General features: G+C 41.0%; 1 protein-coding gene across 1 annotated transcript in view; it reads left to right on the top strand.

Moving 5' to 3' along the window:
* Positions 1-762: 762 nt before the first annotated feature.
* Positions 763-19726, top strand: part of MARCHF11 (membrane associated ring-CH-type finger 11) — a 113644-nt gene continuing 94680 nt past the window's right edge. The window contains exons 1-2 of the mRNA XM_011759344.2: positions 763-1604; positions 2749-2904. Coding sequence (XP_011757646.2) covers positions 1050-1604; positions 2749-2904 — 711 coding nt within the window. The 5' untranslated portion in view covers positions 763-1049. The remainder of the gene's footprint in view (positions 1605-2748; positions 2905-19726) is intronic.

The following is a 19726-nucleotide window of genomic DNA, read 5'->3' on the forward strand; positions in this document are numbered from 1 at the left end:
CTTCGGGGTGAGTAAAACTAAGATCTGGGGAAAGCTGCAGCCACTTTTCCAGGGTAAGGGGCGGTGTCATATGCTTCCTCATGCGGCGAGGACGAAAGTGATCATAAGCCACAGAACGTGGCGCCAGGGTTCACTACTATAAACCATTTCAGAAGACGAAGCTCTGACCTCCCAGGCACCAAGATTTTTACCAACAACCCGGGATGCTCACTGCAGGAGGGAGCGGGTGAGGAGGACACAGGGATTCGAGGGCGGGACAGTCAGGGAGAGGACACAGGTTAAAACAGAGGCTTCTGTTTTAAGGCTCTCGGGGATCCCTGAGAGTGCCCTTGAGGGCTCCAAGCCGGGAAGCGAGCGCCGGGAAGTGGCGGTTACAGTCCCGGATCCCGCGCCCTTTCCCGCGCCACTGCTCAGCCGGTTCCGGCGCGCCCCCAAACCCACGCGGGTCTCGGCTCACACTCTCGCGCCCCCACCCGGCCCGCGCCACATCCCACCGGCCCATCCAGTAACGGTTTCTGGACCCGCGGCCTCTCCCCTGCCCCCTCCTTCCCCGCTCACGAGAGCCGCAGTGCTGCGCCGTTTGGAGAGGGGTCATCCGCCCCGGAACCGACGGGAGCGGCCGCGGGTCCGGCCCGTAGAGGCGGCGGAGGGATCCCCCACTTCCAGCCCGCCCCCTCGGGGCTGAACGCCGAGCTACGTCCCGCCGACCCGAGCCTCCCACCCACCCCGCGCCCGCGCCCGCGCCCCGCCGCCCCCGCCGCGCCGCTCCTCCCTCCCGCCCCCTCGCTTCCCCGGCCCCCCCGCTCCGCGGCGCGGCTCTCACGCGCAGCCGAATTCGGCGCCGCCTCCATCAGAGCCGAGCCGGCGGCTCCACCGAACAGCCGCGCCTCCGCCGCCGCCGGGCCTTCCGCACCCCTTCCCCGTCCCGCCCCCCAGCCCCAGGCGCCCGGGTCCCCTCCCTCCTTTTCCCCCCTCCCTCCCACCCCCTCCGCGCTCTCTCTCCCCGCAGCCAGAGCCCGGGCCGGCAGGAGGGCGGCGGCGGCACAACCATGAGCTTTGAGGGCGGCCACGGCGGCAGTCGGTGTCGCGGGGCGGAGAGCCGGGACGCCGAGCCGCCCCCGCAACCTCCCCAGCCGCCGCCGCCGCCAGGAGAGCCGGCCCCGGTCCCCGCGGCCCCGCGCTACCTGCCGCCGCTTCCCGCGCCCCCCGCGCCCCCCGCGCCCCCCGCGCCCCCCGCGACCCCCGAGCGCGCCGCGGGGCCGAGCGAGCCTCCAGGGGAGGTGGCCCAGCGGCGCAGGGGTGCGGACGAGCTGCCGCCCCCGCCCCTGCCCCTGCAGCCCGCCGGCCAGGAAGTGGCGGCGGCCGGCGACTCCGGGGAAGGTCCTAGGCGCCTCCCGGAGGTGGCGGCAGCGAAAGGCGGCCCCGGGGAGTCTGAGGCCAGCGCGGGCGGCGAGGGCGAGCGGCGGGGCGCCGGAGACCAGCCCGAGACGCGCTCGGTGTGCAGCAGCCGCAGCAGCAGCAGTGGCGGCGGCGACCAGCGCTCTGGGCACCAGCACCAGCACCACCAGCCCATCTGCAAGATCTGCTTCCAGGGCGCGGAGCAGGTAAGGCCCGGCGGCGGCTCCAGCTCGCGACGGTCAAGCTTTCAGCACCACGGACAGCGCACGCCTCCCTCCCAGTCGCCTCCAGACAGGCTCCTCTGGTTCTGCCCTGTGAGCGCTAGCTCCAGTGTGCGTTCCCCTTTCCATTCCTGTGAAGGCAAATAAAAATGTCCCAGTGGCGAATACTGGGTTTAATTTCATCTACACTTTTTTTTTCCTTCATGGCTTAGCAGGTACATGTTCCTCAGGTGCTTTAGTGATAATGCCAAAAGTACCTTTTGTGAATTATTCGATGAATTTTGGTTTATGCTTAGAAGCAAACCTATCAGATGTAAGGTGAAGTCCGTTTTCTACAGATGTATCTTGAGACGGATGTCATATCACAACCAGAAAGGGCAGAGTCTTTCCTTATTGCAAATTTGGGTGACTTAATCTCATGGATATGAAAAGCATGTGATAGTTTTTACAAGAGAAATAGGAATGGACTTTGAAAGAAAGGCAATTATGCCAACAATGTACGTTATATTTTGTCAGCAACACAATCCTAAAATTATAAACACCATTGTAGGTGCATGCAAACTTATGTGAGAGTAATCATGCAGAGGAAAGGATAGCATATGTCCCTTACAAATGTGTGGTCTGAGAAAACATTAGGTGTAATGTTTTTAAAAGTAAGGAAATTGCATAAGAATATACAGGCTTTCAGGAATATAGTGCCCTAAGTCAATATTTATGATGCTACATTTAGAAAAATAAAAGCATAATGCCGCTTTCTGGGATGCCGTGCGTTTCTTCTTTAGCAATGATTAAGAATAACTGCAGAGGAAATGCATCTGACCATCCACTTAAAAGTTATTAAAGAGATTTAATAGTACAGCCTTCCCCCACGGGTATTGGGAGCTATATCTTGCAGACATTTTGTATGTTGGTAGAACATTTATGTCATAACTGTAAGTAATGTCTTTGAAATAGTTTTAAGACTTTAGTTTCATTCCCATCAGAGGTATAAAATTTTAATTTCATTTCCTAGGATAGAGCCTGATGCTGTATCCTGAGTAAATGGCTTTGAAAGAAAAGAAAGGAAGCATTAGGTTTTTAAAATAGAGCCACAGACACAAATATTCACACTGAGTTGTTTTCTTTTTAGGGTGAGCTGTTGAATCCCTGCCGATGTGATGGGTCAGTTCGGTATACACATCAGCTGTGCCTGCTAAAGTGGATCAGTGAGAGAGGTTCCTGGACCTGTGAACTCTGCTGCTATAGATACCATGTTATAGCCATTAAAATGAAACAACCTTGCCAGGTAAGCCGTTTCAACATTTATTTTTCCTGAAATAATTTTGTTAACATGAATGCACTTAAGCTTAGTTATTACTAAGGATATTTACTTATGCTACTTAAAAACATTTTGTGCAAATTACATTAAAACCAAGATTTAGAATTTGTAAACATGTGTTTTGAGAAAGCCATGACGTTTTATCTGAGAAACTCAAAAGACATTTTAATTAAATGGTTTCCTTCATTAATTTTTTACTTATTGATAAAATGATACCCATCTTTTTTCTAAAAAGGCAAGTTGGTAAGATGACTTATAACCCCACTTACATCAATTTTATTCATTAGAAATGTTACACAGTTGATTTTATTAATATTTTGTTAACTTAAGCGTTTAAGCTCTAGTGGGCTCCATTTATGGAGAACAGATACAAGTAAAGCAAAACTTTACTGGTATGAAAATTTTGGTTGAACCTATTAGTTCTAATCTGAATGCTCTTTCCACTTAACCAGGCTTTCTTTTTCATATGATGTTCTTTCGCAGTTAAATTTTTGCTGATTTTCTTCTTTGCTGTGTTCAGCTACATAGTGGATGCAGAAGTAATTGCAACAGTTACTCTCAATAATACTACTGAAATAGTATTCTTACATTTTCTTAAACTTTTTGTGTTAATCACATAATAACACAATACACATAAATCTACAAATGCCCTGGAAAATAGGCCTAAAATTTATTGTGAAACAGATTCAGGTTCTTTGAACAGACAGGTAGAATATACAATATTAGGGATGCCATCTTAAGGAAAAGCAGAATAATGTGTAATTAATGTTATCTGGTAGGCTGAAGTTAAGTAGAAATAAAAGAATAGGGTTCAAAACAGAGGCAAAGGAATGATGGAAGGAAAAAGAATAGGGAATTGCGAAGCTGGGAGGGGAAAATGTAATAAACTCTCGTGTTCCTTGTTGCTATCTAAATCACCCAGTTTGGTTTTTATTCAGCAATGTAATATAGGTGGAACTATTAGTGTTTGCGGAAGGAACCTGGAAGTTGAATTACTAGTGCATTAAGAATTTAAATTTCATAGTTTAAAATTTTTGCATCCTTTATATAGTTTGCAATTAATTTGCATCTCTGATAGTCTCCATTTAATGCATGATTAGCAAGCACAAAATGAAAATATGTATTTCTCAAGCTGACCTAGGGCTTAAGAATAATTTGGAAAGAGAAAGCATAAATAATATGGATGAGTGATATTATCATGCTGAAGACAGGCACAAACCTGACACCTTTTCCCAGAACCTCTGATTGAACTTCTTGGGTATCAATTTATGAATCCATCATAGTTGTCTTGAAAAATAGATGAAACCATTTTCAAAGACAGCATATAGGTAGTATAACTGGATCTACAACAGTTTTATCTATAGAAGGATGTGGGAAGATAAGAAATGAGAGAGTTTTGGGCTCTAGAGAAAAGTTCCATGAGAAGAGCTATAGGCAGACGCTCATTGGCTGAAACAGAAGATTATTTCAAAAGCTTGAACTTATGGCAACTATATGTTAATTCATTTGGGATGATTAATTTTGAAGTAAATAGAGATAAGTACTTGGTAGACATTTTAAAATAAAGAAGAGATAAAGAGCTGGGGAAAAATAGCATTTACTAATTTTAATCCTATAGCAAAAGGAATTGGTTACTACTGTCTCTTGCTTCATTTAAAAAAGATTCCATAGTTATTTTTAAGAAGTAACTCCCCAAACTATGCATATGATTTTCCTTTTCCCCAAAAAAGAACTAAAACCCAAAAACTAATCCAGTACTACTAGCATATTTAGGATTAATTTTATTATGACATCTGTAAATACTACTATTATCTGTAACCTGATCTGATTGTTGTAGTGACCTACAAAATCATATGTAGAAACAAAGTTGATACGAATGTGATGATGATAGCTCAGAACATGCTGGAAATGAAATAACTTTCCAGGACTACATCAGATACACTTGTATCTGTGTGAGGCCAATCCCTTGTGAGCAGGTGGTTTCTTGGAGTAGACCAGAACAGAGAACAAATAATAATATTCACAAATACTTTGCCATGCACTGTTCTAAACGTTTTACGTATATGGATACGGATATTTAATCTTCATGACAAATCTAAGAGGTGAGGAATATTTCTATTTTACTCAAAGGGAAACTGAGGCACAGTAAAGTTAAGTAACTTCTACTAGGTACCTATCTAGTAAAAGGCAAAGCCAGGATTCAGACTTAGTCAGTCTGGCTCAGGGCCGCCCTGTTGGAAAGTGTGCGTCTCAGTCCCATCCTAGCCACCTTCATGTTTCTGAATCTGTCATGACTTGTCCTGGAAAAGGCTGTAGCAAGCAGGAACTAGTTTCAACCTGGGTCTCTAAGATGCTTTGGGAAGGTTTTGACTGTCTACTGTTGCATAATAAGCCATCTCAATACTTAGTGCTTTAAACAACAACTGTCATTTATGATCTGTTCAGAGTCTGTGGGTTGATGGAGGTCAGCTGAGATGTCTTTCTCTGCATGCAACATCACCTGAAGCTATCATCATCCAGAGGCTTAACTGGATTGGAACATCCAACAAGGCTTGCCCATTTGACCTGGTTTTGGTGCCGGCTGTTGGCTGGAAGCTCAGTTGGGGCTGCCACCTGGTGTCTCAGTTCTCCCTCCATGTGACTGCTGCTTTTCCCTGTGATAACTGGGTTCCAAGAGCATGAAAGTGAAAATTACAAATCTCTTAAGTCGTGGCCTTGAAAGTGACGTGGTTCCCCATCTGCTGCATTCTTTTGTGTAAAGCTAGACAGAGGCCCAACTCAGATTCAAGAGAAGGGAAAATAGACTCCACTTCTGGAGTCTGGCCCTTCTTTTAAAGGGAGTGGCCATCTTTATCCACCATAGGAGTTAGCTTCTAAAATGGCCCTGCCTTCCTGACCTGGTCTCTGCATTTGGTCCTCATGAAGTCCAGGTAGATCAGCACATATCACCATAACTTCCCTTCCAGGGCTCTGAACCAAAGGAGGTTAAAACAGTGTATGCAAGAACTTACCAGTGGTGCTTGATGTATATCCTCAAACACTTTCATGAGCGAGTATTACCACGTTGTATTTCCTTGTGCTCAGAGGAAGATGAGGACAGAGAAAGGCAGTTTTCAGGAAACAGGTGTGTGTGAGGAAAACATGCTGCAGTGAACCTAACACCTTAGTTTCACTTGTTTTTCTCATTGAGATTTGAATTCTTTGAGAATTGGAGTCTAACCTCCCAATTTTATTGGATTTCAGTGATGCTTGGCAGTATGACCCAATAGAAATCTAGCAGATGTATCCTTTGCAACATAGTTAAACCTTAATTGCCATATCATTAGCAGTAGGAGTTAATTAAGACATTTGAGGTAATAAAAATGCATTTACCTTCCTATCTACTGGCAGAATCTATTTTATTTATTAACATATCCAAGATGATGCGTTAAGGACAATTTGAGAGTAAAGGCTAGTTCTGTTTTGAATCTGGCCCAAAATTAGTGAAATGCGTGGACTTATAAGATCAGCTTTATTTTGAGATGTTGGGAGCATTATACATTAATTAAGCCATATTCCAGTTTATGAATGGTTTCAGTATTTTTTCCAGAGGGATGATGGATCTTTGAAGAGATAACATTTATGGGATAAAGTATTGTATGTGAAATTATAAACTTTCTATAAAAGACAGACTGTACTGCCTAAACGAAGAAAAAGCTATGTAAATGGAAGGTAATATCTATGTTATTTTAGAAAAGCTACTTAAACTCTTTGTATCTCCATTGACTCATCTTCAAAAAGGAGATGACAGTGGCACCTGTCTTATACCTTATTTTGAGAATTAGACACATAAATATGTGTGAAATGCTTAGAATGACACCTGGCCCATAGCAGGTGCCATTTAAATGCTGACTCTGGATATTATGATCTGTTCAGTCAGCTTAGAGATGGGGACTTTCACTTGCTCACTTCCACAGGTCCTTCTTGTTTACTTCTCATTGTGTCTCAAAGCGAAGCTAATGGCTCCTCTTTCTATATCCTTCTTTACCCTTGGATTTTTATTCCCTGCTTTTTCTGGGATCCCACCTCAGTTTCTGACCAAATCAGTTGACATCTGTGATGAATGAATCAGCATTTTTAAAAGCAGGTGTAATGAGATATAATGATCTCAATGCGGTGAGCATATTTACTCTCCAGATGTCCCTCACTGTGGGTCTTATTTATGTCCTTATTGGAGTCTACTCGTAATTGGAGCAATGAGATGCTCTTAAATGTGGCCAAGCACAGGGCAGCACTATTCAAGGTCAGGCAGCCATACTTTGTTTATGCTTTAGAATGGCCCCTGTCAGGTGGGGTGCATGTAACCTGTGAGTAGGTAGAAGGTCAGAGAAGTCTGAGATTTCTGGGGACAATCACAGAAGGGGTAATGGCTGAGCATTAGTTACAGGGAATCGTGGTGTTCACCAACTTTCCTTCTTCCTCCTCCTTCATTGCTTGGAGCACCAGAGGAAAGGACCAGTGTTATCTGCCTGTCTTGCCTACTTGGGAAGGATTAGAGACTTGCATGTGGTCCATAGACCTTTTCAGGGTTTAGGCTTTGGCCATTGTTATTGGCCTATACTATTTTTTTATTAGACTTTCCCTTACTCCTTTTCCTTTAAAACTCTTCTAATGTGCTGTCAGCAGCAGATCTTCTTGTAGCAGTAAGAATGACTGGGAAATTTCTTAGCAAAGAGAAGGACTTGAGATTATTTTTCATTTTTATCCATGTTCTTAAAACCCTGGGATTCCTCATAATGGATTTGAATCAGAGGGGAATTAGCTAGCAGGTGGGTTTATTTGGCTATCCTTTTTAGGTACAGCTTCCAGACCTTCCTTCTTGTAAAACGTATATAGAACTTTAATTAACTTTCTGAGGAACCCGTGGTCATTATTTTTCTAAATGGGGCTCCATCATGAAAGGGGCATTTCCCCCTTCAGAACTGATTGCTAGTAGGGTGTAGCTGATGCGCTAGGAGGAGCTGACAAATTATCATTGAAAACTGACTTTGGTTTTGAAAATGTATCAAGAAAACATCAGAGCATGAACTGTATCTGCATTGCATGCTGTCATTTGAAATCATTCAAGACATTTGCATTTCATGGCTTAAAAATGTCTGCATATGTGCAGCCTGTGACACAGTGAGCCACCTCTTTGACTTTTTCTCTAAGTGCTGCTTTTACTTCCATTCTCTGCAGATTTAATAGCAAACAACAAGCTGAGGGGAGGTTTTTTTTATTACCATGCCTGAATAACTAAAAAACAATGCTGAGATGTAAGATTTAAATGTCTGTCCTGGCATATTTTGTAGGTAACTAAAAATGTCAAAATGAACAGCACATCACGAGGCAATTTTCTCACCTTAGGAGTTATTTTTGTTTCATTTGCTTACTAACTTTCAAAAAATAAGAGTCTGTATTTTACTCCCTAGAAGAGATGAATGATTTTCTGCTGAATAAAATACATAAATTTTACCTTGTATATTACTATGGCCATCTTATCTACTGTACAGACTACATGTACAGTGATTTTACAATTTCTCCTAAGCCAGATGGTTCTGAGACAGTGGTAAAAGGAGCCAAAGGTCATTTAAGGCATTGTGCCCTGGTATTTGCTTCTAAGCTATTTAGAATGAGGCTTGGGGACAATGTGGACCCTATAGATGATACCCTTCAGGACTTCCTTCTCTACACACCTTCTACTTTTCTACATTTTCCAGCCCTTTGAAATGCATTTCCCTTTGGACACCTTCCTCTTCTGTGCTTTGTTTGCCCCCCCCCACCCAGCTTCCTGTAGAAGAAAGAACATCCTAGGCAGAAGTGGGTCGACTCATGGGTTAAAGCAAGTCAGGATGGCAAGAAGATTTGGCAGTGGTTGGGTAGAGGAGCCTTGTCATTGGCTCCAAACTCTCTTCACTTGATAACATTTGTATTACTGTTTAAATTAGTGGTTAGAAGACTTTTCCTCTGCAGGGTCAGACAGGAAATTTTTTAGGCTAGGAGGGCCATTATAAGCTACTGTCCTAGTATGAAAACTGCCATAGACACTGTATAAATAAATGAGCATGGCTGTGTTCCAGTAAAACTTTACTTATAGAGACTGAAATTTGAATTTCATATCAGCTTAATGTGTCAAGAAAGAGTATTCTTTTTAGAAAAAATGTTTCCCTTGCCGTGTAAAAATATAAAAACTCATGGGCCACACAAAAACAGGTGGTGAGCTGGGTTCACACAGCTGCATTTGGTAGTAATTTAAGCATATGGAGTATTGATTTGGACTTAGGTTTTTATGGCCTCTTAGAAAATTCAATGGGTGGGATGTTTCTAAATTTCTATGTTTCTTTGTAATTTTGAATGAACTTATTATAAACTTATATTATTTAGAAAACGATGGCATTTTAGCTCCATAATGAAATACTATTGACTTCTCAGTATTAAATATTAAAACCATTGCTTCTTTGAAACAGTTTCTTGGTCATATCAGACTCAAATCCTAAATTCTGAGAAGTCACTTTGGTTAAGTCAGGAGTGGAAAGCAGGGGCATCTCAGAATAAGTGTCCTTGGAACAGGCCACTGTCCTCCTCTCCGTGAGTCCTGGAAGACATTTCAGACAATGCTCTTACCCTGCCCGAGGCTGTCTTCAGTCCAGTAAATATCCTTGGAATATTCCCTTCTGAATGTCTTGAAATGAGATTATTTTAATTTGTTTAGGTTTCTCATCTTTCATTCTGAGGGACAAGCATAGCAATGAGTGGGACAGGTTTTAGAGCACATTATATAACACAGCTCAATATTGCTGACATTCATTTTCTTGGCCACTTTGTGGGCATTCAATGAATATTTATGGTATGAATGAATAAATGAATGAATAGATGCATACCTGAGTGTTTTTGTAAGGTGGCCAGAACCATGGAGGTTATATTATTTCTGCAGTGAGAATATGACTTAGGGAAATCAAATTGCATTCATTACTCATACATTAGCCATCTAATAATTGTTAATTTTCAACTGGTATCTCAAGTTGATCTTCTAATAATGCTATTCTCAAGTTGCCTGGGCAAGTATGTTCAGTTCTTCAGGCCATAGGAAAAAAGCCTTGAGAGTAACACAGAGATCTGTCTTTTTAAACCTAGATTTTTTTTTTATACAAGCTTCCAGTAAGACATATCTGCTCTTTTCAAAAAATAAAATGTCATGGAAAAAGACTGTGAATGTGGAATTACCCATGTGTGACACCCTCGCTTTCTTGAGATTGTCACTGGTTGAAGGGTTTCTTCTAGCATTTGTTCAGGGAATTTGAATAATTTGTTGGAAATTTTACCGTATGATCATGGATATAGATGAGCTGCTAAGAGCATCTACTGGATACAAATTTTTGGTGTGAAATCTGCCACCTGGCTGAAAACAAGGTGACTTGTTTTGATGAGCAGTTTGCACAGTTGTAGCATAACTTCAAAAATGATTTTCCACCGGTGAATACAATACTCAAACCCGGGGAGATGTAGCCAGAGAACAGGCTATTTCCTCCTCACTGATTTCCTGCTTTGCCTTGGCATGTAGCTGTGCTGTGATGTGACTGATGTTTTGATAAAGGGATTGGTATAAAGGAAACTCGGCTTCTTTCTATTTTGGGACCTTCTGAGAGTAGAAAGGGATGACTCTGAGGGCAGAATGAGAGTACTTCCGACCCTTCAGAATAGCAGGGAATGGACTGATGAGTAGATAATTATCTACAATTACAAGTAAATGGATGGCAGACAGAGGAGTTGGCCAAGAAAAACTGCACTGTGGTTTGTGCTTTCTGTATCCTTGGATATCTGACAACATCTTCTCTATGAGTGTAACTCATAATTCAAAAGCTGTTCCACATGATTTAGCCAAATGAAGTCGATGCAAGAAGAGGTGGACTGGAACCTGTTATTTGGGAAGACATGACAAAAACCCGGAAACATTTCTATATCGGCAAAGTCAATAAGGGAACTTATTGAGGACACATTTCTTATTCCATCCTTCCCTTAGGAGTGGAATGCTTTGAAAACTACCGTCTAAAAAGATGCTTCCTCTCTAGTTTTTACCTCTTTGAGTTGGCTCATTTTGACCTATGACACCTGGACAGTGGATGTCCCTTCATTACAACGATAGAGTTCCATTGTTGCCTTCATGTGCCTTTTAGTTTTACTTCGCTTTTTGGTATACTGATTTGGTGCGGGTGGCCAAGTGCTTAATTTGGACCTGGGGTGTTGGGGGTGGGGGGGATGCCTCCCATAAGTATCCAGCTCTTATTCCAGGAATGCCGCAGGCACTCCGTTGTTTGATATGGTCTTGTGGTTGTACAAGATTTCATCTCCCTACTCCATTTGTGTCAGGACTCTGAGCTACAGAATCGCTCAAGTGAATAAGGGATTGTTTCAGAACACTTACATAGGCTTGCCTTGGTTTGTTCAATCTGTTAGAAGAGGCTTTAAGAAGGAAGCCTCTTTCACACAATGTGAGGGGACTTTTCTTATATTCTTATTAACCAGTTTTCCAGAGCCTGCAGGAAATACTTTTGCCCTGTTCTCTTTCCCCCAACTCTCTCCCTGGTATTAACTTGTTTCCTATGTTATATTTGTAGATTTTTAAAAAAACATAAATATGTATACAAGGGCCCTCTCTATTTTTTTTTTAAATAAAGGAAATAAAAATCTTAGACTAGTGAAGAGCATAGGATTTGCCAGGCCTGTATTGAGCATTCAGTAAATATCTGTCTTGTCCTTCTTCCATCTCTTTCTTCCTTTTCCTAACATCATCTAACTCTCATCTTTTGTGTGGGAATGAGTAAGTGGGAGGTTTCCAGTGAGACCTCCAGCCCCATGGAGAGAAGGGCACAGTGAATAGGGGGAAGTCTTTGCCTCCGTGGCATTCTCGAGGGCCAACCATGCCATGCTTTCTTCCCCTGGAAGCAGAAAGAAATTTTGAATGCAAAATCACCTTTCTGTCTCCTCCTAAACAGTCTTTGCTTTCACAGTGGTCTCTCTCAGTCATACTATCATAGCTTCTGTTAAATCATTTTCAAATCTAGGCAAGGTTTTCAGCAATTTGAGAAGTAGTTGAAAGACATTAAAACATGCTAAGCCAACAAGATTACAACTAACTGTGCCAGAATTTTTTGGGTAGCTGTGGGTGACATGGTTCCTAGGCTATGGAATGAAAGATGCTTTGATATTGGAAAGATGTCGAGTGATTTGGTGAAACATATAAGGATGGGTGATGAATCTCCCTGCCTCCTGTCTACTTACTCCCCTCAAGCTGAATACCACTAAGACTGAAAGTAATATCTGTTACAGAAAATAAAACTTGAAAAAGAAATATGCTGCTTTATTTTGGACATGATTAAACTCTACTACAGTAAGCTTCAGGGAAAAACACCAGCCATACCTTGAATTGCCCATGGGGAGAATTCCAGTATGAAGTGATGATGGATCCATGATTATTCATATAACGTGACACAGTGACGGATCGGTGTGTGTTTGTTTATATTTTGGTCTGGAAGATGATTTTACTCATGTTCTAGAGGTAGCCTCAAAGTATTTTTTATTGTTTTCTACTACATTACCGATAGTAGAAATTGGTACTTTTAAATTGATAATTTGTACTTTTTTATTCTTTTTTCATTTATTCAACACATAAACCACTACTACATAACAGACACTGTTCTAGGCCGTAGAGTTACAGAGTTGGTTAAAACAAGCAGGGCCTCTGCTTCTAGAACTTAAATTATTGATGGTAAGGAGCAGAAGAAAAACAAGGGAGCAAATAAATACAAAAATTAGTTAATTATAGATTGTGTTAATGATGCTAATGGAAATAAACTGGGTGTGAGAGTTAATTTTATGTGTCATGGGGAGCCCAGGTATTTGGTCAGACAGTGTTCTGGGTATGTCTGTGAAGGTGTTTCTGGGCGGATGAACACTGGAATTGGTAGACAGACAAAGCACACTCGAAAGCAGATGGCCTCCCTCATGTGGGAGAGCTGCAGCCAGTCAGTTCAAAGCCCGACTAGGACAAAAAGGCTGACCTTCCCTTGACTTAGAGAGAACTCGGCTTACCTGTTTTCAAGCTGGAACATCATTATTTTCTTTGGACTTCAACCGAAACACTGGATCTTTCTGGGTCTCAAATGTAACAGCCTTTGGACTAGTAGGCTTTCAGATCTGTGCTTTCCTCCCTCTTGATTCTCATGCCTTTGGACTTGCACTGGAACCACAGTCTTGGCTCTTTTGAGTGTCCAGCTTCTGATTGCAGATCTTGGGACTTGTCACCTTCCATAGTTGTGTGAGCCAGTTCCTTATAATTACTCTCTTTACACACATGCGCGCACACACATGTGCACACACACACGTGTATATACAGACAGTTCCCAACTTACAATGGTTTGACTTACAATTTTTCAGTTTCATGATGGTGTGAAACTGATATGCATTCAGTATGCTCCTCAGCTTACAATTGAGTCATGTTAGGACATAAACTCTTCGTAAGTAAATGAACATCGTTGTATGTTCCTCACACTCATATGTATACACACACACACACATCCTATTGGTTTTGCTTCTCTGGTGAAACCTGACGAATATACTGGATGATTAAAAAGAGTGTGCTAAATGGATCATGTGATACTTGATTAGAGTGGGGTACATTCTTATAAACTCATGCTCCACTTAAGCATGAGTTTATATAAACTATACATTTGTAGCTATTTCTATATTGACTATGCATTGTAATCATTTCTGTATTTCATACATATGTAACCGTTTCTATATAAATGATTATATATAGAAATATATGTAACCATGTAGAAATTTACGTATCTGTGAAATATATATAAATGTTACATATATAAATTTCTATATATATTTGTAAATGTTTCTATATGTAACCATATATGTTTCTATATGTAACCAATTCTATATGTAAAAATGATTTTTATAGTTTATATAAACTCAGGCTTAAGCAAATCATGAGTTTATATTGATGTATTCCACTCTAATCAAGTATCACATGATCCATTTTGTCTCTCTTGATAGACATGGTTAAATATAGAAATATTTACACATATGTGCTTATACTTTGATTAGTATACATATGTATGTTTTCTAGCTCTTGTCTGTTGAGGGGGTTCAGTATTCGTGGCACCTGAGTGAGAATAAGCTCACCTGGCACCAGATGTCAGTTTCTAACATCATTCTCCAATTAAAAAAATAGTCACATGCAATATGAGACTGGAGCTCCTTGTAGTGCCAGATTGTAAAGAAGTGCTCAAAAAACAAAAAAAATGGAGATAAGTCATCAAAGGGACACAAGAGCCAACCTGGAAGAACCCCCAGTGACTAAAACTGGAAATATTTGAGCAACAATTTAGCTTGGATTGTAACTTGAACTATAATATAAAAACCTGTAGGTGAACACCAATACAAATAAATCATCAAACAAATAAATAAATGGGAGAGAAAAGACAAGTCTCCCTTACGGAATTCCAAATAATTGCACTGGTGCTTCAGTGGTAAAATTCTCGCCTCCCAAATAATTTATGTATATAATCTCCCCTCCAGGAGGTATAGCTCAATTCCCCCTATCCTTTGTACTCAGTGACTTGTTTCCAAAGAGTAGGTTGATAATAGAGTGGAAAGAATGTGGAAATACCTTTACAATTGAGAATGCTAGCAAATTCTACGTAACCAAGGTGATCAAGTTTAATATTATCAGTGATAACTGATAGCATTATCACTGGTAAGTCATGTTGATCGCATGTGCCTCTGGTATGATGTGATGAGATTATTTCACCTGTGATCTTCCTCTCTAAAACCCATAAGTATAGTCTAACCATGAGAAAAACATCAGACAAAACCAAACTGGGGGCAATCTAGAAAATAACTTGAGGAGTACTTCTCAAAGCTGAAGAATAAACAGGGTAAGTCTCAGAAACTGTCACGAACCAGAGACTAAGGAGATATGATGACTAAATGTAATGTGGTCTTCTGGATATAGGATCTTGGAAAGAAAAAGGTCATGAGAGAACTAAGTATGGAACTTAGTCAATAGTAATGTACCAGCGTTGGTTTATTAGTTGTGACAAATAAGACTATAGCAATGTAAGATATTAACAATAGGGGAATTGGGTTCAGGGTGTGTGGCAATTGTTTGTACAACCTTTGTAACTTTTATATAAATAAAAAATTACTCTAAAATGAAGTTTGTTAAAATGAACAAACAAAAATAATGCAGGGTGATTTATAATCCTTTGGGTATATACCCAGTAATGGGATGGCTGGGTCAAATGGTATTTCTAGTTCTAGATCCTTGAGGAATTGCCACACTGTCTTCCACAATGGTTGAACTAGTTTACAGTCCCACCAACAGTGTAAAAGTGTTCATATTTCTCCACATCCTCTCCAGCACCTGTTGTTTCCTGACTTTTTAATCATGGCCATTCTGACGGGTGTGAGATGGTATCTCATTGTGGTTTTTTGATTTGCATTTCTCTGATGGCCAGTGATGATGAGCATTATAAAGACACATGCATACGTATGTTTATTGTGGCACTATTCACAATAGCAAAGACTTGGAACCAACCCAAATGTCCATCAGTGACAGACCGGATTAAGAAAATGTGGCACATATACACCATGGAATACTATGCAGCTATAAAAAAGGATGAGTTCACGTCCTTTGTAGGGAAATGGATGCAGCTGGGAATCATCATTCCCAGCAAACTATCACAAGAACAGAAAACCAAACACTGCGTGTTCTCACTCATAGGTGGGAACTGAACAATGAGAACACTTGGACACAGGAAGGAGAACATCACACACTGGGGCCTGTTGTGGGGCAGGGGGAGTGGGGAGGGATAGCATTAGGAGATATACCTAATATAATTGACGAGTTAATGGGTGCAGCACACCAACATGGCACATGTCTACATATGTAACAAAACTGCATGTTGTGCACATGTGCCCTAGAACATAAAGTATAATACAAATATTAAAAAATTTAAAAAAATAATAAAAAAATGCAAGGAAGGCCAAGACTAGATAGAAGGGGTAGGGAAAGTCTGAGGAGGTGACGTCTGAGATTAGACCTAAATGTTGATGACGATCCTACCTTTGAAAAATTATTATTTGAAGAGTATTCTAGAAGGAGAAGAGTGACACCAAAGACTCTAAGCAGGGAAGGACTGGGTGTTTGAGGGAATAAAAGGACCATGTGGCTGGACAGCTTTGAGTGAGGAGGCATAGGAGCTGTCATGAGGAATTGGAGTTTCACTCAAGAGCTGTGGGAAGTTGTTGGAGAGTCTCAGGCAGAGAAATAACAATAATAATAATATAATAGATGCCTTCAGTTGCTTTGTGGAGACTGGACTGGAGAGAGGCAGGGCTAGAAGCATGGATGCTATTAAAATGTTCCTTTGGTGAACAAAATGGTGACCTTTGCTAGGATGATGGCAGGGATGAAGAAAAATGGATACGTTTGAAAGATGCCTTTAAAGTAGAAACAATAGGTTTTTAATTTTGTTTTACAATTTATTTTTGGCAAAAACATGTGGACTTTAACTTCACGTTATTTATAGTCTTTATTTCATTTATGGTCAATAGTTATTACATATTTTGCTGTAGAAATATTGTGATTGGCTACAGGGTGCTCACCTAAATCCTGATGGTGGTGTGGATGTTTTATACTATGCTGAAAATGCACCATATTATATTTTAAAAATCCAGACAGTTTGGAACCCTGAAACACATATGGCCCAAAGTGTTTTGGGTAAGAGACTTTGGCCTAACATACGACCTGTCCTAGAGGGTGAAGTGTTCTATAGATGCCTGTATGGTGTAGTTGATTTATAGTGTTAGGTGTGGTGGCTGATAGTGTTGTTCAAGACTTCTATTTCCTTGTTAATCTTCTATTGAAAGTGGGGTATCGACGTTTACAACTATTACTGTTGAATTGTCTATTTCTCCATTCAATTACGTCCATTTTTTCTTCACATATTTTGAGACTGGGTTGTTAGCTGCAAATATATTTAAGTGTTATATCTTCCTGATAGATTGACCATTACATTATTGCAGAATGTCCTTTGTCTCTATGTCATAGTTTGTTTGTGCTGTTACAACAAACTACACCAGGCTGGGTAATTTAATAAATAGCAGACATTCATTTTCACAGTTCTGGAGGCTGGCAGACCAGGATCACTAGCAGGTTGGGTGTCTGGTGAGGGCCCAGCTTTCACTTCCAAATGGCATTTTGTTACTGCATCCTCTGGAGGGGACAGACACTGGGTCTTCACTTAATGGAAGGGACCCAATGTCAAAAGGAGGATAAATGCCATGTTATCACATGGCAAAGAACAGAAGAAAGCAAACCTACTCCCTCTAGCCCTCTTATAAAGGCCCTAATCCCATCTATGAGAGCTTTGCCCTCATCACTTAATTACCTCTTAAAGCTCCACCTCTTAATATTATTACATTGATGACTAAGTTTTAACCTACACATTTTAGAGGAACATCATCATTCAAATCATAACACTCTAATAACAAGCTTTGTCTGCGTGTCTATTTTTCCTGATGTTAATATAACTACTCAAGTTCTTTTTTATTTACTATTTGTATGATTTACTGTTTCATCCTTTTACTTTAAACCTATTTGGTTTTTGCATATAAAGTGTGCCTCTCACAAAAAGCATATAGTTGGATTATAGGGTAATGGATTTTGGACCTGTATGATGTTATTCCTGGAATACAGCCTTATGAAAATCAAATATTGTAGGGATTGCTTTCTGATTGTGATGTAATCAATTTAGCACAGTCTAAGATTCCCTAATCATGGTGAATATGTGCTGTCTGAGATTATGTTTTTTTAATCCCTAGATGGAATTGCTGTGAATATTCTGTTAACCTATGGATTTAGGCAATTGTCCTCTTCCATAACTTGTGAAGGAACAATTTTGTTTTTCCCTATTTTCTCCTTCTGCCACCACCTGAGACCTGTTGTGAGCAACCGAGGAGTTGTGGAAACCTGTTCTTTTCTAGTAAACAGGAAATTCTTATTGCCATTCATAGTCAGTTGCTTCTTCTGCACCTCCAGAGTGTCTTGATTATGAAGTTATGTTGACACAATTAGCTTTTGTAACTTAAGCGCCCTACTGTTAAAAATTTGTTATACATCTTTTAGAAGAGTTGAGACAGTATGAGGATCAGTGTAATATAATAAAAAAAAGCATGGACTTTGACCATATGCAGACCAAATCCAGCTTTCAGCTCAGCCACTTACTCAGCTGTATAAGCAACAATGCTACTCTATGTTGAATTTCCTTTTTTTTTTTTTTTTTTTTTGAGACGGAGTCTTGCTCTGTGGTCCAAGCTGGAGTGCAGTGGCGCCATCTCGGCTCACAGCAAGCTCTGCCTCCCGGGTTCACGCCATTCTCCTGCCTCAGCCTCCTCCGTAGCTGGGACTACAGGCGCCCGCCACCACGGCCAGCTAATTGTTTTTTTTTTTTTTTTGTATTTTTAGTAGAGATGGGGTTTCACCGTGTTAGCCAGCATGGTCTCAATCTCCTGACTTCGTGATCTGCCCGTCTTGGCCTCCCAAAGTGCTGGGATTACAGGCGTGAGCCCCCGCGCCCGGCCTCTATGTTTAATTTCTTAATGTTGGAAGAATGAAATCAAGTAACATTTTCAAAATGCCTGGCATTTGATGGTCTCTTATTGATTCTTGACTCCTAGTCTTATTAGAACAAGACTTGCAATACATAAAATTGTGTTGTATTTTGGGTTTGCTGTGTATTCATTTATTCATCCATTTAATATTTCAACAAATATTTATTAACTACCTACTAGATGCCAGTATTCTAGGCAATGGGGATGAATAAAAGTAAACAAGCCGGGCGCGGTGGCTCACGCCTGTAATCCCAGCACTTTGGGAGGCCGAGGCAGGTGGATCACAAGGTCAGGAGATCGAGACCATCCTGGCAAACACGGTGAAACCCCGTCTCTACTAAAAATACAAAAAATTAGCCAGGTGTGGTGGCGGGTGCCTGTAGTCCCAGCTACTCGGGAGGCTGAGGCAGGAGAATGGCGTGGACCCAGGAGGCGGAGACTGCAGTGAGCTGAGATTGTGTGACTGCACTCCAGCCTGGACGACAGAGCAAGACTCTGTCTCAAAAAAAAAAAAAAAGTAAACAAAAAAGACAAAATCTCAGTTAGGCTCATACCTTGCAAACAGACTGATAATATGTAAGTAGAAATTCCTAGTGAAAGAACTAATCATAAGAAAAAAAATTGGGCAATGAAGGGGGATATGAATTGTTGAGAGATATTGTTAAAATATTACATAGAATGGCCAGTGAAGGCTACCAATCCATGATCTTTGAATTCAGTGACAGATTTTAAAAAATATATTGCCTTCTAGAAATAGGGTATGCTAGTGAATATTTACTATGGTTTGTTTTCCTTCTGAAGTATATTTTACTCTGTGTTTTAGTTTTCCGTGAGTTAACTGGAGAGGTCAATGTTTATAGGTTATAGTTTTATAGTTTATATCAGTATGTAAAAAACCTTGATAAAGTCTCCATTTTCTCAATCTATTTTATATCTAGTATGTTATAGTGAGACGTTGGTTTTAGGGGCATGGAAAAAATGAGTACAATCAGACAGACATTAAGAGAAAAAGAATAGTGAAAATGGATTCTGGATTCTGAGAAACAGGTGGTCAATTTGCTCCTCCTGAGTTATTTAAAATATG

Source organism: Macaca nemestrina, chromosome 6 (genome assembly GCF_043159975.1).
Source record: "Macaca nemestrina isolate mMacNem1 chromosome 6, mMacNem.hap1, whole genome shotgun sequence".
In the NCBI taxonomy this organism is placed as follows: domain Eukaryota; kingdom Metazoa; phylum Chordata; class Mammalia; order Primates; family Cercopithecidae; genus Macaca; species Macaca nemestrina.